The sequence below is a fragment of the Camelina sativa genome, chromosome 20 (genome assembly GCF_030686135.1).
Source record: "Camelina sativa cultivar CO46 ecotype springtype chromosome 20, ASM3068613v1".
NCBI classification, from domain to species: domain Eukaryota; kingdom Viridiplantae; phylum Streptophyta; class Magnoliopsida; order Brassicales; family Brassicaceae; genus Camelina; species Camelina sativa.
The window spans coordinates 2,946,341-2,964,084 of NC_141899.1; the positions used below are offsets into that span (position 1 = coordinate 2,946,341).

The following is a 17,744-nucleotide window of genomic DNA, read 5'->3' on the forward strand; positions in this document are numbered from 1 at the left end:
AAGCCTTACACGATGTGCGAGACGTCGTCCTATCGGTTATACTGCAAGGGTCTGGTGAGTGAAGAGGTGGTTAAGGACGAGACTAGGCAGATCGGTGGTTTTGGTGTGGCCATCTGTGACCCCGAGGATAACCGACTATATGAGATGAAGAAAGCTCTGGGAGATGAAGAGTCCACACAGCAGGAGGTTGCGGAATTGGCGGCCTTAGTTTATGGGTTGAAGTGGGCGTTGGAGCTCGATTTGGCAAGGGTCACATTCTTCTGTGATGATTCCAATATCTTAGAATACGTAATTAATTACTGAACCCCATATAAGTATACGACATATATATAGTATATATGTGTGTAATTGTTAGGTTTTGATGACTCATGTTTTTTTCTTTCTATTGTTTGTGACAGGTAACAGGTAAAGCTGAACCAAGCGAGTCCAGTGTAGCAACACTTGTGAAGGAAGTGGCTCTTCTTCAGAGCAGATTCTCGTTGCGAAGCACTTCCTGCATCTGTGAGCAGGGGTGGCATCGCTTTTGTCCTTGAGCATGCCAGAGCTGCTATAGTTTCCCAGATCAGGTGGCGTGAAGGTGACGTCTACATGGAGACTTGTCCAATATGCTGTGAAGACGTCCCATGTGATGACAAGTTTGAGGTACCTGGTTGTTTCCACCGCTTCTGCGTTGCTTGCATTAAGAGACTAGTCGACGAGGCACTAGATTGGCATAAACCAGCAAAGTGCCCAAGCTTGGGTTGCAACTCGGTACTACACAGCGAGGATTGTGAAGGTGTTTTGGATCCTGGGCGGGTTAGATACATGACTGAATATCTTTCGGAGGCTGCGCTGCTTGATCATATGACCCGACAAGAGGAGAGGAGGATCAAAAAGCAAGAGACTACAGGCTGTCCGTGGCCGCCAGTCGAATGTACGGTTAGAATGGAGAAGACCAAGCTAATTGAATACTCAAAAACGTTCTTCGCTGATGCTGAGCTTTTAGGAGGAGCCAGAAAGTGCATGGGGTGTGGGTATTGTTACTGCGACAACTGCAGAACAGAATGGCACTATAACATGACATGTGATGAATTCCGTGAAACAGAGACTTATAAGACATCTCATGCGGGATGTTACGAAGCTATGGCTAAGAGTTTAGGATGGAGGAGATGCAGGAATTGCAAGCGGATACTTGTATTTGATGATGATAGAGGTTGCAACCGTATTACCTGCTCGTACCCTCTCTCTCTCTATCTCTCTCTTGACTCATGGCTCTTGTTATTAATTATATAATGTGTTGTTTTGGTTGCACATTTGTTTATCAATTATTGTATGTTGATTTTGGTTCTTTTGTCTTGTGAAATCCTCGCAGATGCGGATACCAGTTCTGTTACGTCTGTGAAGCTGAGTGGAACAAGGAAACCGGATGTTGTTACAAGGAGCCCGAGCTATGATTTATCCTCCTAGTAGCTAGGGAACGGGTTTCGTGGATTTGGTCTTTACAGAGGAAGAGAAACTTGAACTTTTGTACTTCAAATTTCATTATTTTTCTTCTTGAGAAATTTGGTTATATGTACTTCATTGGTCAAAGAAGAATTGACGGTGTGGAATCAAAATCCTAAAAAAAAAAAAAAAAAAAAAAAAGAAATTTGCAATAAAAGTAGAAAAATTACTCTTTTTTATTTATTTATTCAATTGAATCGATAATTTCATAGTGGGTAAAATAAATCATTTGGAGTGTATTTGATAATGTCCAAAGGTCCAAAGGTACTTTGTAACCAATTAAAATATCACACGTGTTTATTTTGTTCCCGCGCATTGAACATCTATTAGTGTACACATCCTTCGATGCTAGAGACTGCGAAAACCCTAGAAAGCCACAGAGAGATGGATGAGGAACATGAACATGGCGATTCTTTCAAGGATCAACGACCTAGCTCCGGTACAATCGTTAGGATACGCCTTGAGAATTTTATGTGCCACGATAATCTCGAGATTGAGTTTGGCGACTCTGTTAATTTCATCACTGGTCAAAACGGAAGTAAGTTTTTTTTTTTTTTTTTCCAAATTGGGCTTTTTTTATTGCTTTAAAATTTAAAAAATTGGCTTGTGGCTTCGTTTTCTCGAGCTGGGTTACTGTAATTTTCGGTAAAGGACGGATCTTTTTTTTAGCTTTGAGTTATTTTGGTTCGTGCTCAAACCAGGTGGTAAGAGTGCAATACTGACTGCGCTACGTGTTGCCTTTGGATGTCGAGCCAAAGGTACTCAGCGCGCCACTTCGCTGCAAGATTTCATAAAAACTGGATGCAGCTATGCTCTTGTTCATGTTGAACTGAGAAACCAAGGAGGGGATGCTTTTAAGCCTGAGATATATGGTGATACCCTGACTGTTGAACGCAGGATATCTGATTCCACTAGTTTAACGGTTCTCAAGGATCATCAAGGTTGATTAAAGTTTCTGTCTTTCTAGTCTGTGCTTCTGCTTGATTTGCCTTATATACATCTTGTTCTCGCTATTGATTGTCATTGTATATCTTCTTACTTGTTATGTCTCAAGTCTTACTGTGTGTCATGTGTAAATCTTCTGAATTGTGTTGTGCAGGAAGAAAAATATCTAGCCGACGGGAGGAGCTACGGGAACTTGTTGAACATTATAATGTGAGCTTTTGCTCTTTGATTCAAGTTTACAAGTATGAGCATATATGTTATATTTGTGGTATTCATTGCTTGCATCTGCGTTATGCTTTTTTTTTTTTTTTGGCTAGATTGATGTTGAGAATCCCTGTGTGATCATGAGTCAAGAAAAGAGCAGGGAGTTTTTAAATTCTGGAAATGACAAAGATAAATTCCAGGTATATATCTTTGTAAATCAGCATGTGGTGAAGTTAATTTTGTTGATAGTTTTGCTGAAAGCTTTTTTTTTTTTTGTTCTGCAGTTCTTTTATAAAGCAACCCTTCTTCAGCAAGTCGATGAACTTCTTCAAAGTATTGACACAAAGTTGGAATCTGCAAATGCTCTTCTGGATGAGATGGAGAAGACCATACAACCAATAGAAAAGGAGATCAGTGAGTTGCTTCAAAAGATCAAGAATATGGAGCAATTTGAAGAAATAACCCAACAGTTGCTGCATTTGAAAAAGAAACTAGCTTGGTCATGGGTATATGATGTGGATAGGCAGCTCAAGGAACAGACTGAGAAGATCGTCAAACTCAAAGAACGAGTGCCTACTTGTCAAAATAGAATTGATCAGAAACTGGTAAGTAAATATGTTCTTATTACCTCACATTTAAACTGCTATGCACAATCAGAAATATGCAGGGTGTGCATGACCTGTCTAAACTTCTCTTGGATACTATAACACTGAGGTTTATTAGTTGTATTCAATAAAGAATCTTGAAGCTTGAGGTTAGTTCTCCCCTAAAAGATTCTTATAGGGTCATACGGATTACCCCTTGTGTTCTCTTTATTTAAGTGAGGTTGAGTTTCTAAAATTTATATTTGCTTATACACTTAAATACTCGATTTGTGGCATCAATGATACCTTATCATATCACTTGAATCCTTCATCATGAAGTTGATTACAACTGAGCTTTTATTTAGGGTGAGGTGGAATCTTTAAGGGTAAGTTTGACCGAGAAGAAAGCTCAAGTTGCTTGCCTGATGGATGAATCGACTGCGATGAAGAGAGAGATAGAATGTTTGCGGCAATCAGTGAAGATGGTATGTTAAAAATTAGTTTTTAAAGAATTATCTTACAAACTATATTTTCTTATTGAGCAGTTAGGAAAACGAGAGAAACATGTGAATGGATTTATCAAATATTTTTTCTTATTGATATATTGGGATTGCATGACTCTGATAGGAACTGCTCTTGACCTCGTTAATAGAATGTTCTCATAGTGTAGTTTTAAAATTACGCTTGTTTAGATACTTTTCGCATCTGTGTGTACTTGACATACAATTTGAAACAGGCTGCAAGAGAGAAGATCGCTTTAGAAGAAGAATTCCAACATAAGTGCAACAACATTCAGAAGATTAAGGATCTTGTTAGGAGGCTTGAACGACAGATTGGAGATATTAATGAAATGACTACAAGAAGCACACAGGTCCACCTTTTCGCAAACTAAGATCCTTTTAGTTTTATGCTCAGTCTTTGATATGGTGATTGAGGAGTAGTTTAGTGTGAGTGTATAGACGTTTTACTGGCTGCTAATGATGCAGGCTGAACAATCCGAAATTGAAGAAAAACTGAATCTATTGAAGCTAGAGGTTGAGAAGGCTGAATCATTGCTTTCCAGGTCATTATGTTTTTTGATTTTTTTCTTCAGCTATCCCTTTTCACTATCTTCTTCTTCTTTTTTTTGTTGGCTAAGCATGGATTAAATATATTACAATTTTAGTTTGAAAGAGGAGGAGAACGTGGTAATAGAAAAGGCATTAGCTGGAGGGCAAGAGAAGGAACACATAGAGGCTATGGTATCTTAGTCTTACCCTGTCTCTTATTTGTGTTGTTGTTTTAGATAGTGTCACCTTTTTGTTGTAGCCATTTAAAGTTACTTATATTCAACTATTTTTGGCTCTTTGGTTTCTAGATTAGAGACCATGAAAAGAAGCAAAGAAGCATAAACACACAGATCAATGATCTGAAGAAACATCAAACAAATAAGGTGCTTATCCAATTACATGGATCTGCTTGCAGGCTTTATATGTTATTTCTATTCTCTTAGAGGATGATGATCTTGAGGATTAGTTGGATAATTTCTCTTGCTAGGTTACCGCATTTGGAGGGGACAGAGTCATTAATCTCTTGCGGGCTATTGAGAGACATCACCGCAGATTTAATAAGCCACCCATTGGTCCGATTGGTGCTCATGTGGTAAGTTTCTGTTATTCCCTTCCACACATCTTTGCACAAAGAATAACATGTTTTCTCGTATGGACCATGCATGGCGTAAAGAAAAGCTGACATTTTCAAGTGTTATGATAACAATCTCTGCTGTTTTAGTGTGAATTTTTCTAATTTTGGTTTTCTACAGACATTGGTCAATGGTAATAGATGGGCTTCTGCAGTTGAACAAGCTCTTGGCAACCTCCTGAATGCCTTTATTGTGAACGATCATAAAGATTTAGTTACTTTGCGACACTGTGGAAAGGAAGCAAATTATAACAATCTGAAGATTATCATCTATGACTTTTCAAGACCAAGGTAATCTGAAAGTCACTTTCCAATATTTTTGTTTATGTTCTGCTTTGATGAATGGATAGATTTAGTTATATTGCAAACGCCATGGTTATTATTGTTTATGCAGGTTAAGTATACCAAGGCACATGATTCCTCAAACAGAACACCCAACTATTCTCTCTGTCTTGCACTCTGAGAATAATACTGTTCTTAATGTCTTGGTGGATATGGTAATCTTACTTACAGATATTCTCTACATTAGTATATTACTAACTTTTCACCTTCCAACCTCTGTATAGTAGTATTCATTAAGCTTTGGTTTCTGGATATTTCCAGAGTGGTGTCGAGAGGCAAGTGCTTGCAGAAAATTATGAGGTTGGCAAGACCATTGCCTTTGAGAGAAGGCTCTTGAATCTGAAGGATGTTTTCACTATAGATGGATACAGAATGTAAGTTGCCAGTTAAAAATGGCGAGAACAAATCTTTTAGAGAGCCAAACACATATATTTAGTTCAAATTATAAATGGAGGGATACTGACATATCACGTGTCTACAAATTTGTAAAATGAGAACTACCACTAGAACCCACTTCTGACGATTTCACTGAGTTATTGGCGTGATTAGTGGAAAAAGCTATGTAGTTATATTGATTTCAACTATAGAGGAAGATCTGCGCCAACGTAACAGTATTCAACCTATTCTTTTCTTAGGTTTTCCCGTGGACCTGTTCAGACTACGCTTCCTCCTCATCCTCGAAGGACTACTCGATTGTGTGCTTCTTTCGATGACCAAATCAAAGATCTTGAAATAGAGGCCTCAAAAGAACAAAGGGACATACAAGAATGCAGGGGACAAAAGAGGGAGGCAGAAATGAATCTCGAGGGTCTTGAATCTAAAATGCGCGGACTGAAGGTAGTGTAACATTACTAGTGTCACTTTAGATGTATCCATTGTTTAATGCACTGAACTGGTCATGTCAAATTAATGTGCCCAACTTTAAACTGTCTTTAACTGATACATTTCGCTTCTTTCCGCAAAGCTTAAGTTTGCATTTTTTTGGGTCAATGTACAGAAGCAACGCACCCAACTAGAGAAAGATTTGACGAGGAAGGAACTTGAAATGCAGGATCTGAAAAATTCAGTCGCTTCTGAAACGAAAGCATCACCTACATCAAGTGTTGATGAGCTTCATCTAGAAAGCATGGTTTGTTATATTGGTTGAAACTGTTTGATTGTCAATATTCCCGTAGCATCATTCTTGATTGCGCTCTTTGTATTTCTCAGAGATTCCGAGAAGAGATAAAGGAGAAAGAATCCTTGCTGGAAAAGTTTCAAGACGGTTTGGATGAAGCTGAATTAAAGGCTAATGAACTTAAAGCTTCATATGAAAACTTATGTGGTATGTTGTCGATACATTGATTTTTCTTGGATCTGTGTTAATCCTAGAAAGATTAACCATCTTTAATTTACAGCCAAATTTGCTTTAATATAGTTCAAGCTAAAATGTATATGCAGAGTCAGCCAAGGGTGAAATTGAATCTCTTGAGAAAGCAGAGAACGAGCTAAAGGAGATAGAAGAAAAACTCCAATACGCAGAAACGGTGCGCCTTCTTTTAAGAGTTTGGTTCTTTACTTGTTTTGCACTTACACTTAGAACTTAATTGTGATTCTGTTTCAGGAGAAGAACCATTATGAGATTCTTATGAAGGACAAGGTCTTACCCGATATCAAACAGGCTGAAGTTTTATATCAGGATCTTGAAACGAAGCGGCAGGTTAGAATAAGCAATTATGAAATTCCGCTAGTAATATAAACGAAAAAGGACAGAAATATCAAAATGAGCAGTGCAAGTTACTTATTGCTCTTGGATTCATTTTTTATATATATGCTTCGTTCAACTGCTGCAATTTCAGGAAAATAATGAGAAGGCCTCAATCATTTGTCCTGAGAGTGAGATAAGAGCTTTGGGCCCTTGGGATGGGGCCACTCCTTTGCAGCTTAGTGCTCAGATTAACAAAATAAATCATAGGCTGAGCCGAGAGAATGCCAAGTGCGTAAATTTATATGCCTTGTGATTGTTCCTACATACGGAAATTTCCTGTTGAATGCCTGTTAAGGTTGCATGCTTATATCTTTTGTTGATACAGGTATTCTGAATCAATCGATGACCTCAGGATTATGCACGATGAAAAAGAACAGAAGATTAGGAAGAAAAGCAAAATTTACAAAAGCTTTCGAGAAAAGCTCAAGGTTAAACCTTGCAATTGTTTATAGATATATCTTCCTTATCCAAAATTTCAATATGCATATCCTAATTCGTTTAATGTGTGCATTACTGTTTAATCAGGTCTGCAGAGATGTGGTAGGTTCACGGCAGAGCAAGCTCCAATTAAATAAATCTCATCTGAAGCGCCAGTTAACTTGGCAGTACGAATTTTTTTGCCCATTATTACCAATAACATTGGATAATTTATAGTTCTCACTTTAGTTATGTGATTTTCATATGCTATTTTCCTTGATTGGTGATCATCAAAGCAGATTCAACTCTAACTTAAGTAAAAAAGGTATCAGTGGACAAATCATGGTCTCTTATCCAGACAAAACTTTGTCCCTAGAGGTAATTGGAGCCATAATGCTACGTTTTGCATCTGATGTGTCCATATTATGACATTAATTAACTGTGTTGGTTGCATTTCTTTCTTCAACAGGTTAAGATGCCTCAAGATGCAACAAACAGTGCTGTTCGAGACACAAGAGGACTTTCAGGTGCTTTTCTACTCTAGATTTGAATGAATTGGGACATAAAATCCTACATTCGAAACATTAGAACAAGGGTGGGCAGTAAAAGGCTCAATGGATGAGATTTAAGTATCAAAGCCCTTGAAACATGAAACTTAAATCAAAGAATCTAACATCGTCTCAACCTTTGTTTGCTATTGGCCTCTTTGTTGTTGTCCTATTTCTGACTTTCTTATTGCTAAATCTCTGGAAGCTAATTCTCCATTGAGAGTATAACCTTATTAGTTGAAAATTATCAGTTGTTCTAGCCAGCTTCAAAGTTAGTTAATCCTCTTGTCGTAAAATTCAGGTGGGGAACGGTCTTTCTCGACTTTATGCTTTGCATTAGCTCTTCACAGGATGACTGAAGCCCCAATTCGAGCAATGGACGAATTTGATGTATTTATGGTAAGAATCATCTTCTTACATCATGACATACACTCTATTGTCAAAGCTGCTAAAACAAATATCAAACACCTTACATAGAAATAAAGCAGTTAAAAACGGTTCGGTTTCTGCAAATCTCAGGACGCAGTTAGCAGGAAAATCAGCTTAGACACATTGGTTGATTTTGCAATAGAGAAAGGTTCACAGTGGATATTCATCACTCCTCATGATATCAGGTAACTTTCCACTTTACTTAGTTCCGTTTAGATCAAAATACAAAACAAAGTGAAACCATGTAGTAACAATAATCCATCTTTGTAACAACAGTATGGTGAAGTCACACGAGATGGTAAAGAAGCAACAACTAGCTGCTCCTCGTTCTTGAGCCAAAGAAAGAAGAACCTCTCTTTCTTTTTTTGTAAAATCCTCAATAACTTAATTGTACTAATGAGTAAATCGGCAAATCTTGTAATCCTAAATCAATTTCTTGGATGTTTCTCTTTTGTCAGTATCTGTAAACAGATAGATATAATGATTATGATCTTAGTGGACGAAAAGATTGAGAGTGACAGGTTTTAAATTTTCTCCTTTCTTCACTGTTCAATTGAGACCGTTTGTACATTATTCCTACAAATCTAAACAGTTTCCAGAAAAACAAAAAGAGAGACCGAATCTTTCGTTTAAAGAGAGACACAAAAACAAAAATAATATTTTTATTTTCTTCTTTCTTAAACCAAAAAAATCTTAAAATCCCTAAAAACAAAATTCTTTTTCTTCTCTGTGAGTGATTGCAAGTTCCCGTTTCGCAAAAGCTTCAAACTTTCCATTTTAATTGCACAAATCCGTTAAAAAGCTTTTCTTTTTTTCTCGGGAAAATAAAAACCAAACCTTTTTTTTCCCGAGAAAAACCCTTCAAGAACGTTGCTTTCAAGGAAGGAGGCGGAGAAGAAGAAGAATGTGAAGAAGTGATGTCTTATAGAGGGAAGAAGGAGAACAGTCCAGTTTCACCATTGAAGAAGCGACGAGCGAGCTGGTCTGAACTTTGGGTTAACCATCACCATTTATTGACTTCTTCTCCGCTTGATTTCGCCGCAAAGTTTCAGTCTTTGACCCCTCCAACTCCAATCTCCAAATCCAAAACCCTACTCCCTCCTGATTTCACGCTTCTCTTACCTGACCTCATTCTCATCAGAATCATTGAAAAAATCCCTAAATCTCACCGGAAAAATCTCTCCTTGGTTTGCAAGAGATGGTTTAAACTCCATGGTCGTCTTGTAAGATCTCTTAGGTTATCTGATTGGGGGTTTCTAGCGTCTGGTCGGCTGATCTCGAGGTTTCCCAATCTGGATACTGTTGATTTGGTCAGTGGGTGTTTGATTTCGCCGCCAAATTCAGGTATTTTAGTTAACCACAGGATAGTTTCGTTTACTGTTGATGTAGTAGGGTCTTATCAGAGTTGGAGTTTCTTTGAGGAGAATCTATTGTCTGTTGAGGTAGTTGATAGAGGGTTAAAAGCTCTTGCTGGTGGTTGCTCTAATCTCAGGAAACTAGTTGTGACCAATACTAGTGAACTAGGGTTGTTGAATGTAGCTGAAGAGTGTTCCATGTTGCAAGAACTCGAGTTGCACAAGTGTTCTGATAGTGTTTTGCTCGGCATTGGTGCGTTTGAGAATCTGCAGATCTTGAGATTGGTTGTGAATGTTGATGGTTTGTATCACTCTTTGGTTTCGGATATCGGTTTGATGATTTTGGCTCAAGGTTGCAAGAGACTGGTGAAGCTTGAGCTTGTTGGATGTGAGGGAGGGTTTGATGGGATTAAAGAAATAGGTGAATGTTGTCAAATGCTTGAGGAACTCACTGTTTGTGATCACAAGATGGAGTCGGGTTGGCTTGGAGGGCTTCGTTATTGTGAGAATCTCAAGACGCTGAGACTCGTGTCTTGTAAAAAGATTGATAATGATCCAGATGAGGAGTTGAGTTGTTGTTGTCCTGCTCTCGAGCGTTTGCAGTTGGAGAAGTGTCAGTTAAGAGATAAGAATACCGTAAAGGCTCTGTTTAAGATATGTGAAGCGGCGAGAGAGATTGTTTTCCAAGATTGTTGGGGATTGGATGATGATATCTTCAGCTTGGCTACGGCTTTCGGGTACTACAAAACTTTATATTCCCTTTTTCTGCTTTTGATGTTTGATAGCACCATATGAATCTCTAGGAACAATGTGATCTTTTAAGTTGCAGCCGTTAGCCAATTTCATTGCTGCTAGTAGTAGTAAATCCATTAGATCTTGTCGATATTAAAAGTATGAATCGTTTTGGTAATTTCATTGTCTGTTGGGCTTGCAGGAGAGTGAAGCTACTGTATCTGGAAGGATGCTCATTGTTAACAACATCAGGTCTAGAATCAGTGATTCTACATTGGCACGAGTTAGAACATCTGAAAGTGGTTTCGTGCAAGAACATAAAAGATTCAGAAGTCTCTCCGTCGCTGTCAGCTCTGTTCTCAGCTTTAGTGGAATTGCAGTGGAGACCAGACACCAGATCGCATCTATCTTCAAGCCTTATAGAGACCGGAATTGGTGGTAAAGGTGGGAAATTTTTCAAGAAAACATGAAAGTTTACTACTGCCTAACTCTCTTTAATGTTTTTTTTGAAAGTTTCTTAGGTTCCCTTTCTTTGTTACTTCTCGTTGAACAATTTGTAGCAATTACTGTAAATTCTACTTTTTAAAAATCCATTCTATGTTTGTAATCAGAGATTCATAGCTACAGGTTCACAACTTTACCTTACTTTCCCTTTGCAAAGATACTAGTAACTACTGATTGAGTAGATTTTTTGCAGAGTAAAAAACTGTGAAGATATAAAAAGCTCATCACAAAAATTAATCAATAGATCATTCTTACTCGTATTTAGAGCTGTTTTCATGCTCAAGAAATCAACCATAATTTAAAGTAAAACAAAAAAATAGAAAAAAATGAGAAAAGAGAAAGAAATATGGAGATGCGGGGTATCGATCCCCGTACCTCTCGCATGCTAAGCGAGCGCTCTACCATCTGAGCTACATCCCCATTTGGTAATCTATTTAGTAGAAACCTATATATCTCTGCCAATCTCTTTTTTTGCCTTTTTGTTTCCCATTGCAGATTTTTTTTGTTCCCATTCCAGATTTTAATTCGTTAATATACCATTCTGAACTTCTGCAGCACAAAAATAGATAAAACTCAATATATTGATATGTGTGTGTGTTCCCCAACTGAGAAAAGTGTACATGTGATGTCCAGTTATTGCCTAATTAGGCCAGTAAACAATATAAAACTGTTACAACTTGAATTAGGTTTTCTTAAGTGGTTTAGGTTCATCCATATATACATACATATTTATCTCTCTTTTTTTTTCGTTTTACACCATAAATCTCACATGGGCCGGCTTTGTTCCACATTCTATGTGAATCTCATTTTTTGGCAAAAATAATATACACACTGTGCAGTTTTAATTATGAAATAAAAAAATAAGGGTTCTGGCTCAACTAATTATTGTTGTTTACTACATATTGCAATGTGTGCATGTGAAATTGTGAATACCGGACAACATTGTTCTCAATTTTTATTTTTCTTGTCATGAGTATTTGATTAATTGAACATGTTGTGATTATAAGTAACAAAATTAATTTCTAAAAAAAAAGTGAACTAAGTTCAACTTCGTGTGTTAAGGCCAGTCATAATTCAGAATCCATGATTCGGTTATATCCTCTAACATAAGTTAATTTATTTTTATTAAATTTTAAAGGTCTACTATATATAGTTTAAGAAGAAAAGGATTACACATAGACATAGTGATCACAATGTTCTTTTCTCTTTCTTAACCTGCATAATCATAGACAAAACATTTTCCGAACCGGGGACATAACATATATATATAGCACATTATTCAAATTCGATGTTGTAGAAGAACAAAACGTTTTCTTCCAACCAACATATTTTAATCTCGCTTGATAAGAACAATATATCTTATATACAATTTGCTTCTGTACAAAAGAACTCTATTTCTTACGACTTTTTTTCTTTGAATTAGCACATAAACAAAAAAAAAAACTTGCTTAACTATAACGAAACGACTGAATGATTAAACTTTGTTTTTTTTTTTTTTTAATATCAATGTACAAGGTGCATAGAGGAATTGGTCTAATCGAACTTCGTTGTATTAGTTTTTTTGCCCTTTTTCCATCTCGTTCTTCACTTCACATCTCACGTATTAGGGCCAAATTTTTTGTCCTCTTGTACGGCCCCATTAATTTTATTATCTGTGCGTTCGAAGGAATGCACCTAAAAAAAAAAGATAGTGTTTTTAATAGCCACTAAGGCACCGCCACGTAACTCGAGACCAGTGCTTAGCCAGCAAGGTCAACTATTGCTTCATTGATAAATACGTAGTTAGCTTTCAACCAAGACGCGTGTTTATTTATAATTGGTGAATAGCTGGCACCTAAACTCGCCATGGTTTGATTAAACTCGGCATAACGTGGCAGATGTGCACAAGTTGACTATGCTAATGACCGTAAGATTTTGGGATTGCTCGAGAAACAGCCACACACGTGGTCTTGTCTTATTAGAACTATTTCCTTAAATAGAAATATTAGTCGCTTTCCTACTAACCTAATTTGCAACATTTTCTATAATTAGAATTTTAATTTATTAGACGACCAAATCTTATTGGATCAGTTCTTTGCTCACCCCTACGATTTTTATATTAGTTTATTCGTTATCTGATCCTCTATCTTGACAAACAAAATTTGTCATTACTGCTGGCTTTGAATTTGGAAGAAGATTAATATAAGAGTTTTTCTTTAAGATCATAGGGAATATCACTAATTTAGAAAGAAAGGAGATCTATTACGATAGGTACTTACCTTTAACGGAGGTAAATTATTTTATAGTAAAATAACTTTCAAAGTTGTTCCTAATAGTATATTTTCCCCGTTTTTTACTAGCTATGTCGAAATAGACGATAAGTGGGATAGTGTTTGTATTTTCGTCGAAACTGCATTCTCATTTGTCACCTAATATCTGGTTTAATTAAACAAAGATATTCTTTCATTGAGGGTATATACTAGGTCACTAAGTAGAACTAGTACGTACCTTTGGAATTTATAGTTAAAATTAAAAGAAATTTAGTGTTTAGTGGAAGCACTGATTCACCTTGATGCCTTATGCATTATGTCATTTGCTTGGATAGGAAAAACCATACATACCACCAATATGGCCACTTTTAATGTAGCTATGTGCCTATGTCTACATGTATTCTAATTATACAAAACACAAGGCATAGGTAAATCATAGAGATACCAATATAGCTTTAACGTTGCCATGAGTATATATAATTAAAGCAATCTCATAAACATGCAGATGGAGTTTAATCATTGATAAAAAAAAAAAGTCACAGTTTGTAGATGCCATTAATGGATGTAGATTATTTAAGAGTTCTTCTTTTTCTTTTCACATTTTTGTTACTAGGATGAGTATTATTGGTAGATTTATACTAATATTATATATTTTTCATGTTATTTAACTTTTGAAGAAGTATAATGATATTATCACATAAAATGTTACCTAACCAAAAAATGTCTAATAGGCTAATGGACTCAATACTTTAAACATCTTTAGAAAAAAACAATTCCAATATAAGAAATAGAATGTTAAATTAAACTTTAATTTTAGAATTAATAATTATAAGATCTCACGGGGTCGAGACTTATATCTATTATATGATTATACCCGATGCTACAAAAATGGTACACTTTTCTAAAAGTAACATAAACATTTTTGACCAATAAGGAAACACAATTAAAGAATCAATAAGAGTAACTGCAGAAACACCATTTGTCAAACTAGTCTTGGGAAGAGAGAACACCATTTGTCAAACTACTTTTGGGAAGAGGGATCGGAGTTGTATTCAAAAATAATTAATAGTATTATAAGTTGACAAATAAAACTACTTAGTAGTATTATTGTTAGTATCAGAGTATTTTGTGTAGAACCATCAGAATTTCAACATTTTATTAATATTTGTAATGACATGCACAAACTTGTAAACGAATTGATTAATACCAAAGATGGTTTTAATAATAACTCGCTCAAATTATACTAAGATATTACATGTTGAATTTATATTATAACGTTGAATTTTATATAACTAGCTATTCACTGCGTTAGATTCAAATAATCAAAATTAAAGTAATTCTATTTCTATTTTTTCTGAATATAGTTTATATATATATTTTATTTAAGTAAAAAAAATAGCAGAAAAAGGTTTCTCTCTTTTAAAAAAGAGGAAAGTGCAAAACAACCTAGCCAAGTTGCGTTACACACTACGTATCTTTTCTCCTCTCACAAAATATGAACAATATACTTTTATATATGTATTAAAATTATATAATGTAAAAACGATCATTTTCGTCAAAAAAATTCCTCCTTTCTAGTTCCATTTTGGTTCCGTTCCTTAATAGTTTCCTCTGCGTCTCCTTAATCATCCTCTCCCTAACTTCTCTTTCACCTTTACTCTCTTTCTCTCTCTCTCTCTCTACCATATATCTATATATATTCTCTGAACCCATCTCCTGAAAACATTCAAGATCAAATCTTTCTCGATCTATTCAAAGAAAACCGTTTGAGAAAAAGATCAAATAAAGATTTGATCAAATAGTTTTTTTAGGGTTTAAGGTTTTCAAAAAAGATGGAAGCTTTCGGCGGGTTTCACAAGGAAGATGATGAGCAGATAGATTTGCCTCCTGGTTTCAGGTTTCATCCAACAGACGAAGAACTCATAACCCACTATCTACACAACAAGGTTCTTGACATGGCTTTCTCGGCTAAAGCTATTGGTGAGGTGGATTTGAACAAAGCTGAGCCTTGGGAGTTACCTTGTATGTTCAAACAAAACCCAAGTTTTCTTTCTGACATACAAACAAGTTTACTTTTTTTATCATTGTTCTTAGAGTCCTAATGAGTTTGGACTTGTGTTTTTTTTCTTGTAGATAAAGCAAAAATGGGTGAGAAAGAATGGTATTTTTTCTGTGTGAGGGATAGAAAGTATCCGACTGGTTTGAGGACTAACCGAGCAACTCAAGCCGGTTATTGGAAGGCGACCGGGAAGGATAAGGAGATATACCGAGGCAAATCGCTTGTTGGTATGAAGAAAACACTTGTTTTCTATAGAGGAAGAGCTCCTAAAGGCCTCAAAACAAATTGGGTGATGCATGAGTATCGCCTAGATGGGAAACTCTCTGCTCACAACTTGCCTAAAACCGCTAAGGTAATTAATAAAAAAAAACAAAAAAAATCCAAGCTTTGCTCTGTTTCTTGCTCTGTTTTACAACTCTGTCTTATACTCTGTTTTTGGGGCTTGGTTCCATTTGGCAGAATGAATGGGTGATATGCAGGGTCTTTCATAAAACTGCTGGAGGCAAGAAGATCCCTATTTCGACTTTGATCCGAATCGGTTCTTATGGAACCGGGTCCAGCTTACCACCTTTGACCGATACTTCAACATACAATGACAAAACCAAGACCGAGCCAGTTTACGTGCCCTGCTTCTCCAACCAAGCTGAAACCAGAGGAAACACATTACTCAACTGCTTCAGCAACTCTTCCCTTAGCTCCTCGATCCAACCAGATTTTCTACAGATGATTCCACTCTACCAACCTCATCAATCTATCAACGTTTCGGAGAACCTACAGAGTTCCAATCCGGTTCTTACGCAAGAACAGTCAGTTTTACAAGCAATGATCGAGAATAACAAAAGGCAAACGATTTCGCGGGAAACAGGAGGTTCTAATACCGACCATTCATCGGTTTTTGAATTTGGGAGGAAACGATTTGATCATCAAGAAGTTCCATCTTCCTCTACCGGTCCCCTTGATCTTGAACCTTTCTGGAACTACTGAAGCCTGAGAAAGAATCCATTAAGTTAGGTCACAAGTACAAAAAAACCTTTGCAAAGTTTTTATCCTTTTAGCGTGGTGTGCTAAGTTTGTATAGATTTATATATCACTACTTCCACTATTGGTGCTTTAGATTATATGTTCAAGGAAAAGTTAATACTATTAGAAAGAGGATAAAAAGAAGCAATTAATCGAATTTATTAAGCAATTGTGGTGGATTTTTTTTGTGAAAACCATACTTGCAAATTAGTTGCGGGTGATTTGAATACACAGGTTCTACTATTTCACATTTTCTCAAACCATTTATGATAATAGAGTCGGGAGATTTTAGGAAAATATAATAACCCCCTGGTGGTCGTCTCTCGTTACAGTATTTTATAACGATATAAGTGCATAAACAAACATCTACTAGAAGTTGATTGCCGTAAGACCAACACATCATCATTTCAGTTATGAATATATATGAAATAAATACAACCAACAATAACACTTTTATTAGTTTATAAAATTTGTTAGTAGGTGTAATATTATCATATATTGAACTTTAGTTAAAATTTAGTCTTTTATAGAGTTTTTTAATATGGAAGAATTTACATGTTTTTATAAAAAAAAAAGTTACATGCTGTATTGAACAAATGATCAGTTGAGGACTTAATCAATTTTCTTATAACACTACTCTTAACACAATGCGCAAATACTTTTTTCCTCCCTTTTTCTTAACATCATTTGTTCCATGAAAAAACTTTATTCCGTTATAAAGTTGTTACGAATGATGTATGAAATTATACTTTAGTTTTGTGCACCTTTTTTGTATAAGATATTTAGTTTTAAAATGATGTATAAGATAAAATACGAGTAGTTTAAAATTACAATATGAGTAGTTAATAGTTTGTTAATAGTTTTTAAATTATACGAGTAGTTTAAAATTACAATATGAGTGAAAGACGACTCCCACAATCTTAGGGAAAATTGACTTTTGCATATTTTTAATTTCTTATTCTAAAAAACTTACAATATGAATAAAAGACTTCTACAAACTTTAATCAAAAAAAGAAAAAAAAAAAAAAAACTTCTGCAGATTTTCTTCGTTATCCAATTATATTTTACAGGATAATTTAGTTTTTGAAGAGAAATTTGTGGACACGTGTAACATACTACCAATGGCTTACGAAAAAAAACATTAATTTTAAAATATATATAATTAGTAAAATACAAAAAAACAGCTATATTAGTGATTATAATAAACATCCCCATTGGTCAATGTAGAATTATTAAAAGAAGAAGACGTTAAAATAAGATATGCCCATATTGAAGTTTTGGATAATAACAAAGTAAAAGTTGATAAGTTTAGTTACCTTTTACAATTAGATTCCCAAACCCCAAAGAAACTCGAATTAAATTTTGTATTTTGCTAATTTCGGATTAGTATAAAATTCAGATGAGTTAGAAATCTCACCTCAGTAATTACGGATTTCACATGGATACG

The 17,744-nt window shown here is 35.6% G+C and overlaps 4 protein-coding genes and 1 non-coding gene across 5 annotated transcripts; 4 read left to right on the forward strand and 1 right to left on the reverse strand.

Annotated features, from left to right (window-relative positions):
- LOC104772155 (E3 ubiquitin-protein ligase RSL1) lies at nucleotides 1-1,433 on the forward strand. The gene is given in 4 exon segments (XM_087505792.1): nucleotides 1-288; nucleotides 399-478; nucleotides 480-1,214; nucleotides 1,352-1,433. Coding segments are annotated over 4 exon segments (1,173 nt in total). The 5' UTR covers nucleotides 1-12.
- A 262-nt stretch (nucleotides 1,434-1,695) lies between these two features.
- Nucleotides 1,696-8,884, forward strand: LOC104768975 (structural maintenance of chromosomes protein 6A). The gene is made up of 27 exons (XM_010493082.3): nucleotides 1,696-2,020; nucleotides 2,184-2,423; nucleotides 2,582-2,637; nucleotides 2,745-2,831; nucleotides 2,916-3,236; nucleotides 3,581-3,700; nucleotides 3,952-4,086; nucleotides 4,202-4,278; nucleotides 4,381-4,456; nucleotides 4,573-4,647; nucleotides 4,752-4,856; nucleotides 5,017-5,186; nucleotides 5,290-5,392; nucleotides 5,499-5,611; nucleotides 5,873-6,074; nucleotides 6,235-6,366; nucleotides 6,447-6,561; nucleotides 6,678-6,763; nucleotides 6,841-6,936; nucleotides 7,076-7,212; nucleotides 7,310-7,412; nucleotides 7,510-7,589; nucleotides 7,701-7,779; nucleotides 7,871-7,928; nucleotides 8,251-8,348; nucleotides 8,469-8,563; nucleotides 8,655-8,884. Exons 1-27 carry the CDS (start codon nucleotides 1,828-1,830, stop codon nucleotides 8,710-8,712), a joined length of 3,210 nt encoding a protein of 1,069 aa, XP_010491384.2. The 5' UTR covers nucleotides 1,696-1,827; the 3' UTR covers nucleotides 8,713-8,884.
- LOC104768976 (F-box protein At5g07670) lies at nucleotides 8,883-11,110 on the forward strand. The gene is made up of 2 exons (XM_019242452.2): nucleotides 8,883-10,470; nucleotides 10,668-11,110. Exons 1-2 carry the CDS (start codon nucleotides 9,296-9,298, stop codon nucleotides 10,933-10,935), a joined length of 1,443 nt encoding a protein of 480 aa, XP_019097997.2. The 5' UTR covers nucleotides 8,883-9,295; the 3' UTR covers nucleotides 10,936-11,110.
- A 206-nt stretch (nucleotides 11,111-11,316) lies between these two features.
- On the reverse strand, nucleotides 11,317-11,389 carry TRNAA-AGC (transfer RNA alanine (anticodon AGC)). Its single transcript has one exon. It is a non-coding gene; the product is annotated as a tRNA-Ala (tRNA).
- A 3,367-nt stretch (nucleotides 11,390-14,756) lies between these two features.
- LOC104768977 (NAC domain-containing protein 79) lies at nucleotides 14,757-16,466 on the forward strand. Its single transcript, XM_010493085.3, has 3 exons — nucleotides 14,757-15,240; nucleotides 15,352-15,629; nucleotides 15,737-16,466. Exons 1-3 carry the CDS (start codon nucleotides 15,051-15,053, stop codon nucleotides 16,259-16,261), a joined length of 993 nt encoding a protein of 330 aa, XP_010491387.1. The 5' UTR covers nucleotides 14,757-15,050; the 3' UTR covers nucleotides 16,262-16,466.
- Nucleotides 16,467-17,744: the final 1,278 nt, after the last annotated feature.